This window comes from Schistocerca nitens, chromosome 10, assembly GCF_023898315.1.
Source record: "Schistocerca nitens isolate TAMUIC-IGC-003100 chromosome 10, iqSchNite1.1, whole genome shotgun sequence".
Classification (NCBI taxonomy): domain Eukaryota; kingdom Metazoa; phylum Arthropoda; class Insecta; order Orthoptera; family Acrididae; genus Schistocerca; species Schistocerca nitens.
In genome coordinates, this window is record NC_064623.1 from 11,435,181 (window position 1) to 11,449,521 (window position 14,341).

Consider the following 14,341-nt stretch of genomic DNA (forward strand, 5'->3'; position numbering starts at 1 on the left):
GTTCTCGATTCACTAGCTACCGATGGCCCTTAAAATTATATTATTGCATTGAAAAAAAATCTGTAGTTGCTTCAGTATCGCGGCGGATATGAATGTTTCGCATATTAGTCACATGGCAAAATAGCCTGCTCTTTGTGTGCTATCACTTGCCAAAATCTTGTTTCGACACCTCGAACGGTTTATGAGATACGTGGGATTTACGACTATTTCTTTCTGGCCTTTTCGCTGGCTCGTGCTTTCACGGTGGAATGGTGTACATACATTCAATTTTCTCGAGACTACAGACAGATCGCTTCAAATTTAAAGAATAATTCAGAATGTTTCCTACATTTCATACGAAGCACCACACGACCTAAAATGCACGAAACGCCAATTCAGAGCGGCCCTTATTTTTCTCTGCAAACTTTAAGCATTTCTTGCAGTAGTTTACCTAATATCGAAATATAACAAGAATTACGAGTATTAACGAAATAATACGCAATTCATCACCAAGCTGACTAATTAGCCTATAAGATGTGCGAGAATCGGATATTTTTAGTTGATAATTTCTTTAGAATCGTTTGAGGAAGATTGCACATCGGCCAGCGTGCGCGGTTTGCTGTTCATGTAGTCACTACGCTTACCTCCACTCGTTTCGCACTGATCTTTCAAAAGTCGCAACTAATTTTAAACGTGCTAAAGAAAATTTCGCGTTGTATGGTATCGCTGGACTTGGTCTCTGAGCGGTGAGCAGTCGTGCGCCTGGTGTAAACTCTCAACTTCTCGCGTAGTTAACGAGGTCGAGTATTGGACTTATAATTCGCAGTGAGATTGTGAATGACCGACCTGTGTCAAATGGATATGCGCTCGAGTGTAATAGTAATTCTAAATACTAGCACTTTCACTATTAGTTTGCTTTCTGAGTAGACATTATTATAACCAAATCGCAACTGTGTGGCCTACATCATGTATGGGTCTTTAATTTAGCTCCTGATACACTACTGGCCATTAAAATTGCTACACCAAGAAGAATGCAGATGATAAACGGGTATTCATTGGACAAATATATTATACTGGAACTGACATGTGATTACATTTTCACGCAATTTGGGTGCATAGATCCTGAGAAATCAGTACCCAGAACAACCACCTCTGCCCGTAATAACGGCCTTGATACGTCTGGGCATTGAGTCAAACAGAGCTTGGATGCCATGTACAGGTACAGCTGCCCATGCAGCTTCAACACGATACCACAGTTTATCAAGAGTAGTGACTGGCGTACTGTGACAAGCCAGTTGCTCGGCCACCATTGACCAGACGTTTTCAATTGGTGAGAGATCTGGAGAATGTGCTAGCCAGGGCAGCAGTCCAACATTTTCTGTATCCAGAAAGGCCCGTACAGGACCTGCAACATGCGGTCGTGCATTATCCTGCTGAAATGTAGGGTTTCGCAGGGATCGAATGAAGGGTAGAGCCACGGGTCGTAACACATCTGAAATGTAACGTCCACTGTTCAAAGGGCCATCAATGCAAACAAGAGGTGACCGAGACGTGTAACCAATGGCACCCCATAACATCACGCCGGGTGATACGTCAGTATGGCGATGACGAATACATGCTTCCAATGTGCGTTCACCGCGATGTCGCTAAACATGGAGGCGACCATCATGATGCTGTAAAGAGAACCTGGATTCATCCAAAAAAATGATGTTTTGCCATTTGTGCACCCAGGTTCGTCGTTGAGTACACCATCGCAGGCGCTCCTGTATGTGATGCAGCATCAAGGGTAACCGCAGCCACGGTCTCCGAACTGATAGTCCATGCTGCTGCAAATGTCGTCGAAGTGTTCGTGCAGATGGTTGTTGTCTTGCAAATGTCCCAATCTGCTGACTCAGGGATCGAGACGTGGCTGCACGATCCGTTACAGCCATGCAGAGAAGATGCCTGTCATATCGACTGCTAGTGATACGAGGCCGTTGGGATCCAGCACGGCGTTCCGTATTACCCTCCTGAACCCACCGATTCCATATTCTGCTAACAGTCATTGGATCTCGACCAACGCGAGCAGCAGTGTCGCGATACGGTAAACAGCAATTGGGATACGCTACAATCCGACCTTTATCAAAGTCGGAAATGTGATGGTACGCATTTCTCCTCCTTACGCGAAGCATCACAACAACGTTTCACCAGGCAACGCCGGTCAACTGCTGTTTGTGTATGAGAAATCGGTTCAAACTTTCCTCATGTCAGAACGTTGTAGGTGTCGTCACTGGCGCCATCCTTGTGTGAATGCTTGTGAAAAGCTAATCATTTGCGTATCACATCGTCTTCTTCCTGTCGGTTAAATTTCGCGTCTGTAGCAAGTCATCTTCCTCTGGTGTAGCAATTTTAATGGCCAGTAGTGTATTATAATTACTGTTGTTATATGTTACATTAACATTGTATGTTTCGTACAATTTCACAAACTTGCCATCAGCCAGACAATTTGACCAAAGGGTCACAAGTGTCTAATTTAAGGCGTGTAATGCGACAAGTGCGGTTCAACCCCTAGACGAGTTTGAGCCTTGACATTTCTACGATGAGGAACCTATTGTGAGCCCGAACATCTTTGGGATGTTTACTCGCAGCAGGGCTGCCAACTCCAGCGACAACAACGCTCTGACACAGCTTGAAGTCGAGACGAACTGAGTTTGGGCGACAGACACAGGTACATTCCATGCTGCTTCTACTCTGTCCCAGCGTTTATAACGCGGTCGTCCGGACCTAATGTTTAAATACCCTAATTTACTAAAATTGTGACCGTGAATGCATCGGACTACCCAACGCCGTGTTATATTGAGCTGGTGCGTAAGTTCGTAGTTTTTACCTGTACGTTTAATAAACACAGCAGATACGCACATCAGCAATAATACAGGGTGATTCAAAAAGAATACCACAACTTTAAAAATGTGTATTTAATGAAAGAAACATAATATAACCTTCTGTTATACATCATTACAAAGAGTATTTAAAAATGTTTTTTTCACTCAAAAACAAGTTCAGAGATGTTCAATTTGGCCCCCTCCAGACACTCGAGCAATATCAACCCGACACTCCAACTCGTTCCACACTCTCTGTAGCATATCAGGCGTAACAGTTTGGATAGCTGCTGTTATTTCTCGTTTCAAATCATCAATGGTGGCTGGGAGAGGTGGCCGAAACACCATATCCTTAACATACCCCCATAAGAAAAAATCGCAGGGGGTAAGATCAGGGCTTCTTGGAGGCCAGTGATGGTGCTCTGTCACGGGCTGCCTGGCGGCCGATCCATCGCCTCGGGTAGTTGATGTTCAGGTAGTTACGGACAGATAAGTGCCAATGTGGTGGCGCTCCATCCTGCTGAAATATGAATTGTTGTGCTTCTTGTTCGAGCTGAGGGAACAGCCAATTCTCTAACATCTCCAGATACTGTAGTCCAGTTACAGTAGCACCTTCGAAGAAAAAGCGACCAAAAACTTTATTGGCTGAAATGGCACAGAAAACGTTCACCTTAGGCGAGTCAACTGTTTATACCAACGTTTAATACACCACCTATCAGGAGGTTTAACACCATACTTCGTTCGAAATGCACGCTGAACAACTGTCGTCGATTCACTTCTGACGTACTCAAAAACACAAAAAGCTTTCTGTTGAGTGGTCGCCATCTTAGCATCAACTGACGCTGACGCCTAGTCAGCAGCGCCTCAAGCGAACAAATGTACAACTAAATGAAACTTTATAGCTCCCTTAATTCGCCAACAGATAGTGCTTAGCTCTGCCTTTTGTCGTTGCAGAGTTTTAAATTTCTAAAGTTGTGGTATTCTTTTTGAATCACCCTGTATATCCTCCTTTACTATTTATAACAGTCTTCTAATAGTGCGTACCTTTTCGATTCAGCGATTGTAGAAAACACGTGGTTTTGATGGTTCAAACGGCTCTGAGCACTATGGGACTCAACTGCTGAGGTCATCAGTCCCCTAGAACTTAGAACTACTTAAACCTAACTAACCTAAGGGCATCACACACAGCCATGCCCGAGGCAGGATTGGAACCTGCGACCGTAGCGGTCGCGCGGTTCCAGACTGTAGCGCCTAGAACTGCTCGGCCACTTCGGCCGGCCGTGGTTTTGAGGAAAAGTACCCATCTAGAAATGTTTGGAGCGCTTGTTCATCTGGAAAACAAGTTCGTTCAAGCTTGTTCAATAAGAGTGGAAGAGGTGGAAATCTGAGAGCGCAAAATTAGATGAATAAGGTGGGTACGGAATGATGTCCCAACCAAGCTTCTGTATATCTTGTAGATAAAGAACAATAGGTTGGTTGGTATGTGGGGGTTGAAGGGACCAGACTACAAAGACCATCGGTCCCTTTTTCCACGATCATGGAACACCCACAAGGAACAAAAACAAGCAATCTAGATGACAACAGATGACACAGAACAAGAAAGACATAGACAAAGACTAGAAAAGAGGAATTAAAAACACACAGTGTGTTACAGTGGTTGGCCGACAATAGAAACAAAAACAGGAAATGCCAACCACCAAGAGACACACTAGAAAGCGCAATCTAAAACCGTATGCCAAAGGCCAGACTCAACACAAAAGAAACAGAACAACCCTCAGATCGAGCGATAAAAGCCCCTGCACGAATACAACTCAAAACTAAGCCAGCAATGGCAGCGTCATCCGTTGAAAGTGCAGGGAGCGTACCAGGCAGCGCAAACGTCTGCCTGAGCGCAGTTAAAAGCGGACAGTCCAACAAAATGTGGACCACTGTCAATGCTGAACCACAGCGACACAGAGGCGGGTCCTCGCGGTGCAATAAATAACCGTGCGTCACGTGGTGTGGCCAATGCACAGCCGGCAGGTTACAAAAGAGAGGACCGCCACACACTGGTAGTCTCCTTGACGATCCAACGTTTGTTGGGTGAAGGCAGGGTGCGCCATTCATCACTGCAGGTGCCAAGGACCTTCTGCCGCAAAACTGAACAGAGCTCACACTCTGAAAGGGCAATCTTCAAAGCCAGCACACTGACAGCCAGTTTGGCCAGCAAGTCAACATGTTCATCACCCAGGGTGCCGACATGACCCATGCGTGGTCCACATAAAAACCACAAAGCGGCCGCAACGGGCAAGAGTATGGCTGGACTCTTGGGTAGCCATCACCAGACAAGAGCGAGGAAAACACTGGTGGATAGCTCGTAAACCACTCAGGGAGTCATTACAGATAATGAAGGACTCACTTGAGCAGGAGCGGATATACTCTAGGGCCCAAGAAATGGCGACCAGCTCGGCAGTGAAAACACTGCAGCCAGCCGGCAATGAGTGTTGTTTGGAATGATCCCCAAGAGTAATGGCATAACCAACTCGACCAGCAGCCATCGAATCGTCGGTATAGACAACGTCAGAGCCGTGAAACGCGGCAAGGATGGAAAGAAAGTGGTGGCAGAGGGCCTCAGGAGGGACTGAGTCCTTCAGGCCCTGTGCCAAATCCAGCCGAAGGCATGGGCGGAGCACACACCACGGGGGTATACGTATATGGGCCTGGAAAAGAGGTGGGAGGGGGAAAAACTCAATCCCAGAGAGAAGAGCCTGGACACGAACTGCGATCATACACCCTAACCAGGGCCGCCGTTCTGTAAGATGGATGACCGAGTTGGGGAACAGGAGACAGTAATTTGGATGCCCAGGCAAGCTACAAACATGTGTAGCATAAGCGGCCAGTAGTCGTTGGCGCAGGATTCGAAATGGAGGGACACCAGCCTCCACAGCCTCTGCACAGGGCTTGTGCAGAAAGTTCCAGTTGTGAGTCAGATCCTGCAGTGAGTATGGGGTCAAGCAACTGCAACTTGGAAGGTGATGCCGAACTGTAAGCCAGGCTCCCATTAACGAGACAGGACTGAATCAACGCCTAATACAGTCGTAGAAGGGTAGTCCGATCAGCACCCCAGCTGGTGTGACTCAAGCAAAGAAGAGTGTTAAAATGGCGCCACAGTGTTTGTTTAAGCTGCCAAATATGAGGGAGCCAAGTCAACTGGGCATCATAAAGGAAGCCAAAAACCGATGCTTATCCACCATAGAAAGAGGTTTGCCGTCAAGATAAAGCCGTGGCTCAGGGTTGACAGTGCAGCGCTCGCAGAAATGCATGAAGCAGGTCTTGGGAGCCGAGAACTGGAAGCATTGCGTCACAGCCCACGACTGCACCCTGCGGATAGCACCCTGTACCTGCCATTCAGCAACTGCAATGCCAGTGGAGCTACAGTACAGACAAAAGTCATCAGCATAAAAAAAGCCGAGACAGACGTTCCCACAGCTGCAGCTGGCCCATTGATTGGAACTGAAAAGAGGCAGACACTCAAGACAGAGCCTTGCAGGAACCCATTCTCCTGGACTCGGGAGGAACTATGGGAGGAATCAACTTGCACATGGAAGGAGCAAAGTGACAGAAAATTTTGAATAAAAAGAAGGAGCGGGCCCCTAAGACCCCACCCATGAAGCGTGGTGAGGATGTGATGTTGCCACGTCATATCATATGCCTTCCACATGTCAAAAAAATGGCAACCAGACGTGGACGGCGGGCAAAATTCCATGTGAATGCTAGACTCCAGGCAGACCAGATTATCAGTGGCAGAGCAGCCCTTATGGAACCCACCCTGGGATGGAGCCAGAAGGTCCCGAGACTCAAGTAGCCAACTCAACCTCTGGGTCACCATGCATTTGAGCAACTTGCACATAACGTTGGTGAGGCTAATGGGGTGGTAGCTGTCCACACCCATGGGGTTCTTGCCAGGCTTCAACACTGGGATGATAATGCTTTCCTGCCATTGAGAGGGGAACTCACTCTAAACCCAGATACAGTTGAAAAGGTGTAGGTGGTGTCACTGGCAGTCCACCGAGAGGTGTTTGAACATCTGACAGTAGATACAATCTGGCCTGGGGGCCGTATCAGGGCAAGCGGTTAGGGCACAGTGGAATTCCCACTCACTGAATGGAGCTGGCGCATATGGAATGTGAGGTACTGACTTTCCAACCACACATTCAGGTAGCAGAAGGCCAGTGAGCAATTCATAGAAGCGGAACTCTGAGCAAAATGCTCTGCTAAGAGTTCTGCAATTGTGTCTGCTCCATTCAGGGAAAGCCAAGGTATGCTGATGGGTGTCTGATACCCATAGAGTCGCCTACTCTTGCACCAAAACTTGCGATGGAGAGATACAGGTGCCAATGGTGGAGACATACCGTTCCCAACACTCCTGCTTCCATCGGCGAATAACGCATCGGGCTCAGACATGAAACCATTTAAAGGTAATGAGGTGTTCCAATGCTTGGTGCCACTTATGACTCTGGAGGGCCCACCTGCGATCTCTAATCGCCTCAGCGATCTCCGGTGACCACCAAGGCTCAGTCCTCCACCGAGGGGTCCCGGAAGAACAGGGAATTGCAGATTCCGTGGCAGAAACGATGACAGTGGTAATCGTGTGAACCACTACATAAATAGTGCCATGAGAAAAAGGCTCAAGAGTGGAATTAGAGGTGAATGGGTCCCAGTCAGCCTTATTCAAAGCCCATCTGGAAAGGCGCTCAGGTGAGTGACTCTGGAGCGGTGACAGAAAGATCAGAAAGTGGCCACTGCCGCACAAATCGTCATGCACACTCCAATGGACAAACGGTAGAAGGCCAGGGCTGCAGACTGAAAGGTCAATGGCTGAGTACGTTCCATGTGCCACAGTGAAATGTGTGGAGGCTCCATTATTTAATAGAGAAAGGTCGAGCTGTGCCAACACTTGCTCAATGACAGTGCTTCGGCCTGTTGCCACCAATCCACCCCACAAAGGGCTATGGATGTTAAAGTCGCCCAATAACAGAAAAGGTGGCGGCAACTGGGCTATAAGTGCAGCCAATACATGCTGCAGGACATCACCATCCAGTCAGAGACCGCAGACAGTAACAACCTGAGGCATCCACACCCAAACAGTGACAGCCTCTAAAGGTGTTTGAAGAGGGACACACTTGCTGTAACGAGAGTTAAGGACGTAGACACAGACTCCACCAGGTACCCTCTCATAAGCTGCTCGATTCTTATAGTAACCCCGATAGCCGTGGAGGGCGAGGGTTCACATTGACACAAACCAAGTTTCCTGTAGAACAATGCAGAAGAAAGGGTGAAGGCTGTGAAGTCAGAACTCAGCAAAGTGATGGAAAAAACTGCTGCGGCCGAAAAAGGCGTGAAGGGATCGAGGAGGCAGATTACGCCACTGGATTACCTGCTGCCACTGACTGAGTACCCATTCCATCGACTTACATGGCGTCTGAGGGTCCGGCGAGATCTAGGTCCTCAGCAGAAGCCAGAATCTGCACTCCATCCTCAGACGCAGAGATTGTAGATTGCTGTGGGGTGGGCGCCACCGCAAGTTCCTTGGTCTTAGAGGTCTTCTTCTTGGACTTTTCTTGCTGCTCCTTGGGTTTCACTGGCTGGGAGGGCTTCAGTGATTCAGTCTCTGGGACTGAGGAGGATCGTGATTCCTACGAGCGGCTGCTTGTGGGAACTCAAGCCACTGGCGGGTGTCATCCTTCCACTGGTGGAAACCTGGGAAGGGAGGGACACAAGGGTCCCCTTCCAAGCGAGAGGAGCCAAAGAAGTTGGACGATTCTACAGCTCGGAAGTGGGGACAGATGGCCCCGATGGGTGGGGGAGGGGGTTGTTGCTCCCAAAGTAGGTGGCACAGAGCAATAGGGAGGGTAGTGCCCCCCACGGTCAAGGGGGCAGGAGGCGACTGGAATTCGCTGAACTGATGGGGCTACGACTGTTGTCGTAGCGGCGGCATAAGAAGAAGTCATTCGCACAGGATGGAGTCGTTCATATTTCCTCTTAGCCTCAGTGTAGGTCACTCGGTCCAGGGTCTTATATTCCAGAATTTTCCCCTATTTCTGTAAAATCATGCAGTCTGGCGAGGAAAGTGAATGATGCTCTCCGCAGTCGACACACATGGGAGGCGGGACACATGGAGTATTGGGATGTGATGGGCATCTTCAATCTCGACATGCGAGGCTGGAAGTACAGCAGGGAGACCTATGGACAAACTTCCAGCACTTAAAGCATACCATCGGTGGAGGGATATAGGGCTTGACGTCACAACGGTAGACGATCACCTTGACCTTCTCAGGCAATGTATCACCCTAGAAGGCCAAGACGAAGGCACCGGTGGCAACCTGATTATCCCTCAGACCCCGATGAACGCGCCAGACGAAATGTTTATTGTCTATTCGAAGAAAGTTGTAATGATCGGATTCTGAGAGCAATATTTCCTTTAGTATACATTTCACAGGTAAATCTCTCATTTCAAGCCATTCCCTGGACCAGAGTCTGGCTTTCTTCTTCTTCTTCTTTAAACACAGTGCCAGGACTGCTTTGCTTGCATTTGCGGCCATACTCGCTACGCTCAAAATAGAGGGTGGTACACGAAATGTGTTACCAATTGTTTCTTTCACAATTTACGACGCACATTAGATATCCCGCTGGGATCTCTACAGCAGTGCCAGCAGAGCTTGGAAAAACAAATGAGCTAAGAAATGACGTGTAATTCACGATACTGCCGCTAGGAGACTAGTAAGCAGCAATGGTTGACATTGGAAGACTGACGACACAGCGACGATCGGCAATTGTGTTACTCTTTCATGAAACGAAAAGCCTTGTTGTGACTCAGAGGCGTTTTCGACAGCAGTTTAACACACGATGGGTCCCCTGCAAGAAGACCATCCACAGGTTGTACGATAAATTTTTACAGGAAGGAACGGTATTGGAAGCGAAGCGACCTCGGCCTAAGCCTGTTTGTACGCAGGAGAATATCGAAGCGGTACGAGTTGCTGTACAGAGAATTCCCGGGAAATCGTGTAGAAAGGCAGCAGTGCAACAGGGAATATCCAGATGCTCCATTCAACGCATTGTTAAAAGTGACCTCCGTATGTACCCATACAAGATGACCTGTGCACAGAAGCTCACTGAAGAACACAAGCAGCAGAGACTACTGTTTGCTCAGTGGGCGGAGGAAAGGGAAGAAACTCTCAACAACGTTTGGTTTTCAGACGAGGCGCATTTTCATTTAGACGGTGTGGTTAACAAACGAAATGTGCGCTTTTGGGCCACTGAAAACCCACAAGTGCTTCATGAACGACAACATTATGCTCCGAGGATTACAGCGTGGGCAGCAATTTCCAGTCACGGACTTATTGGACCCTTTTTCTTTGAAGAAACTGTGAACAGCGAGCGTTATTTGAGCATGCTTCGCAATAGCTGCATTCCACAGCTTCTTGCTACTGGCTTGCCCTTCAACACACAGTGGTTCATGCAAGATGGAGCAAGGCCACATACTGCCAACACAGTGTTGGAGATTTTACACGAGCATTTCGACACGCGGATCATTTCACTCGGGTTTCCAGGTCGCTTCAATGACTGACAATAGTCCAGACCTCAATCCATGTGACTGTTTTCTTTGGGGATACCTAAAGGAAAAACTTTTCCCGAAACGTCCGCGTGATTTAATGGAGCTCAGAAGACTTATTCATCAAGCTTGCAGTGAAATTATGGAAGGCACGTGCTGCAGGGTAATCACTAACTTCAGTGTTCGTTTGTAGGAAGTAAGGAAACGAAATGGTGGACATATTGAGCATGTGCTGAGTTAGAACAAATCTGCATGGACGGCTTTTCATTGCAATATATATTCCTTTCAGGTTGTATTGACAATAAAGTTTATATTCAAAGACAAAATGGTAACACATTTCGTGCTCCACCCTGTACACGCAAACACGAACTGCATCTGCTTCAAAGTCAGGTTATACTGACACATAGTGGTGTGTGTACTGTAAGACCTTCGGTACACACACCATCAGATTATTTGACTTGTCGCTCTAGCGAAGTAGACAAGTGTCAGCAATATGTCTCGTGGTCTTATCGTGGCTTGTTTATCTTCTGCCGTTAGGTCAGACGATAGAAACGCCACTTGCACGCTTAGAGTAGGAGATTGACTGTGACCAACTTTAAACACAACTTGATTAATTTTCACACACATTTAGTAAAATAATAACAATCATAGATATACGTAACTTGATTCTGGATGCTGTTTACAATTGACAATCTGAAGTTCCTTTGGTTTTCGTATGTTAATCTTATTGTCAGATATCTCTGATACTTGACAAAGTGTCTATACCTTTCTCTTCATGGCTACGTACAGGAATATGATAATCTTATTAGGCGCAGACTGAAACTTGACTACAGACTAATGCAGACTGATGCAGACTGACTAATCGGAGGTCTGTACACTCGTTATAATACCTCGAGCGTTCAGGTATCACTGCGTGAGTGTCATCTGTGAGGAGAAAAGGTTCTACGTTAGCAGCAATCTCATTGGCTGCGTTACATATTAATATGCGGATCGTTGGAAGCAGAATTTGGTCCGTCTCTAAGACAGCCCCATCTTGTAGTGCGGAGATGGACAAGCGCTACACCTGCGCTGTTGTGCTTAGCGGGGTGCGCTCTAGAGGGAAAGTTGTGTACACACTGACTACGCGGAACTATGTACACAACACACACACTGTTTGGATGCATTCAGTGTTGCTCGGCAAATCCGTGGCTAGATAAGAGCGATTTTGTCAGACGTGTTCGATCGTTATTTGGGGGCCTGAAGTGCCTCGACGCGTGTCCGCAGGCTCGCCGTCTGCTACCTGGGCGGGTCGCTGCTGGCGGCCATCTCTCCAGCAGGGTCGGCGGGGCGGCGCAGCGCGCTGGCGAGCGTCGGGGCGCTGGCGGCGGCCATCCTGCTGAGGACGCTCCTCAATGACCACCACCTGCGGGCGGCAGCGCGCCTGGGGGCGCGCGTCAGGGCCGACAGCTCCCTACTACTCTACTGCAAGGTATGTGTGTGCATCAGGGCCGCCTGCTCCCTACTACTTTACCGCAAGGTGTGTGTGTGTGTGTGTGTGTGTGTGTGTGTGTGTGTGTGTGTGTGTGTGCGTCAGGGCCGCCGGCTCCCTACTACTCTACCGCAAGGTGTGTGTGTGTGTGTGTGTGTGTGTGTCAGGGCCACCTGATCCCTACTACTCTACCGCAAGGTGTGTGTGTGTGTGTGTCAGGGCCGCCGGCTCCCTACTACTCTACCGCAAGGTGTGTGTGTGTGTGTGTGTGTGTGTGTGTCAGGGCCGCCTGCTCCCTACTACTCTACCGCAAGGTATGTGTGTGTGTGTCAGGGCCGCCTGCTCCCTACTACTGTACCGCAAGGTGTGTGTGTGTGTGTGTGTGTGCGTCAGGGCCAACTGCTCCCTACTACTCTACCGCAAGGTATGTGTGTGTGTGTGTGTGTGTGTGTGTGTGTGTGTCAGGGCCGTCTGTTCCCTACTACTGTACCGCAAGGTGTGTGTGTGTGTGTGCGTCAGGGCCAAATGCTCCCTACTACTCTACCGCAAGGTGTGTGTGTGTGTGTGTGTGTGTGTGTGTGTGTGTGTGTGTGTCAGGGCCGCCTGCTCCCTACTACTGTACCACAAGGTGTGTGTGTGTGTGTGTGTGTGTGTGTGTGTGTGTGTGTGTGTGTGTGTGTGTGTGTGTGTGTGTGTGTGTGTGTGTGTGCGCGCGCGTCAGGGCCGACTGCTCCCTACTACTCTACCGCAAGGTGTGTGTGTGTGTGTGTGTGCCTCAGGGCCGCCTGCTCCCTACTACTCTACCGCAAGGTATGTGTGTGTGCGTCAGGGCCGGCTGCTCCCTACTACTGTACCGCAAGGTGTGTGTGTGTGTGTGTGTGCGTCAGGGCCGCCTGCTCCCTACTACTCTACCGCAAGGTATGTGTGTGTGTGTCAGGGCCGCCTGCTCCCTACTACTCTACCGCAAGGTGTGTGTGTGTGTGTGTGTGTGTGTGTGTGTGTGTGTGTGTGTGTGCGCGTCAGGGCCGCCTGCTCCCTACTACTCTACCGCAAGGTATGTGTGTGTGTGTGTCAGGGCCGCCTGCTCCCTACTACTGTACCGCAAGGTATGTGTGTGTGTGTGTCAGGGCCGGCTGCTCCCTACTACTCTACCGCAAGGTGTGTGTGTGTGTGTGTGTGTCTCAGGGCCGCCTGCTCCCTACTACTCTACCGCAAGGTATGTGTGTGTGCGTCAGGGCCGGCTGCTCCCTACTACTGTACCGCAAGGTGTGTGTGTGTGTGTGTGTGTGCGTCAGGGTCGCCTGCTCCCTACTACTCTACCGCAAGGTATGTGTGTGTGTGTCAGGGCCGCCTGCTCCCTACTACTCTACCGCAAGGTGTGTGTGTGTGTGTGTGTGTGTGTGTGTGTGTGTGCGCGTCAGGGCCGCCTGCTCCCTACTACTCTACCGCAAGGTATGTGTGTGTGTGTGTCAGGGCCGGCTGCTCCCTACTACTGTACCGCAAGGTGTGTGTGTGTGTGTGTGTGCGTCAGGGCCGCCTGCTCCCTACTACTCTACCGCAAGGTATGTGTGTGTGTGTCAGGGCCGCCTGCTCCCTACTACTCTACCGCAAGGTGTGTGTGTGTGTGTGTGTGTGTGTGTGTGTGTGTGTGTGTGTGTGTGTGTGTGTGTGTGTGTGTGTGTGTGTGCGTGTGCGTCAGGGCTGCCTGCTCCCTACTACTCTACCGCAAGGTATGTGTGTGTGTGTCAGGGCCGCCTGCTCCCTACTACTCTACCGCAAGGTGTGTGTGTGTGTGTGTGTGTGTGTGTGTGTGTGTGTGTGTGCGCGTCAGGGCCGCCTGCTCCCTACTACTCTACCGCAAGGTATGTGTGTGTGTGTCAGGGCCGCCTGCTCCCTACTACTCTACCGCAAGGTGTGTGTGTGTGTGTGTGTGTGTGTGTGTGTGTGTGTGTGTGTGTGTGTGTGTGTGTGTGTGTGTGCGCGTCAGGGCCGCCTGCTCCCTACTACTGTACCGCAAGGTGTGTGTGTGTGTGTGTGTGTGCGTCAGGGCCGCCTGCTCCCTACTACTCTACCGCAAGGTATGTGTGTGTGTGTCAGGGCCGCCTGCTCCCTACTACTCTACCGCAAGGTATGTGTGTGTGTGTCAGGGCCGCCTGCTCCCTACTACTGTACCGCAAGGTATTTGTGTGTGTGCCAGGGCCGCCACCTCCCAACTGCTCTACCGCAAGGTGCGCGTTCCTGCAGAAAACAGCTGCGCGTGCACGAGGTCGAGAATGGTGTTCATTCCGGCGCGACATTCGCGAATATAGGGGTGGGGACAGACAGTGGCAGCAGACGTAACCTCCGCCACAGACCGTAAGCTGGCTTCAAATGAAATGAACAACGCCGTTAGTGACATTTCGTGGCAGATCAAAATTAAACGTGCATCTTTACGGGACTCGAACC

General features: G+C 49.5%; 1 protein-coding gene across 1 annotated transcript in view; it reads left to right on the forward strand.

The window, feature by feature from the left end:
* Positions 1 to 14,341, forward strand: part of LOC126209797 (ATP-binding cassette sub-family C member 4-like) — a 124,300-nt gene that overhangs the window by 11,562 nt on the left and 98,397 nt on the right. Inside the window, exon 3 of the mRNA XM_049938935.1 lies at positions 11,692 to 11,896. Within this exon, the coding sequence (XP_049794892.1) occupies positions 11,692 to 11,896 (205 nt within the window). The remainder of the gene's footprint in view (positions 1 to 11,691; positions 11,897 to 14,341) is intronic.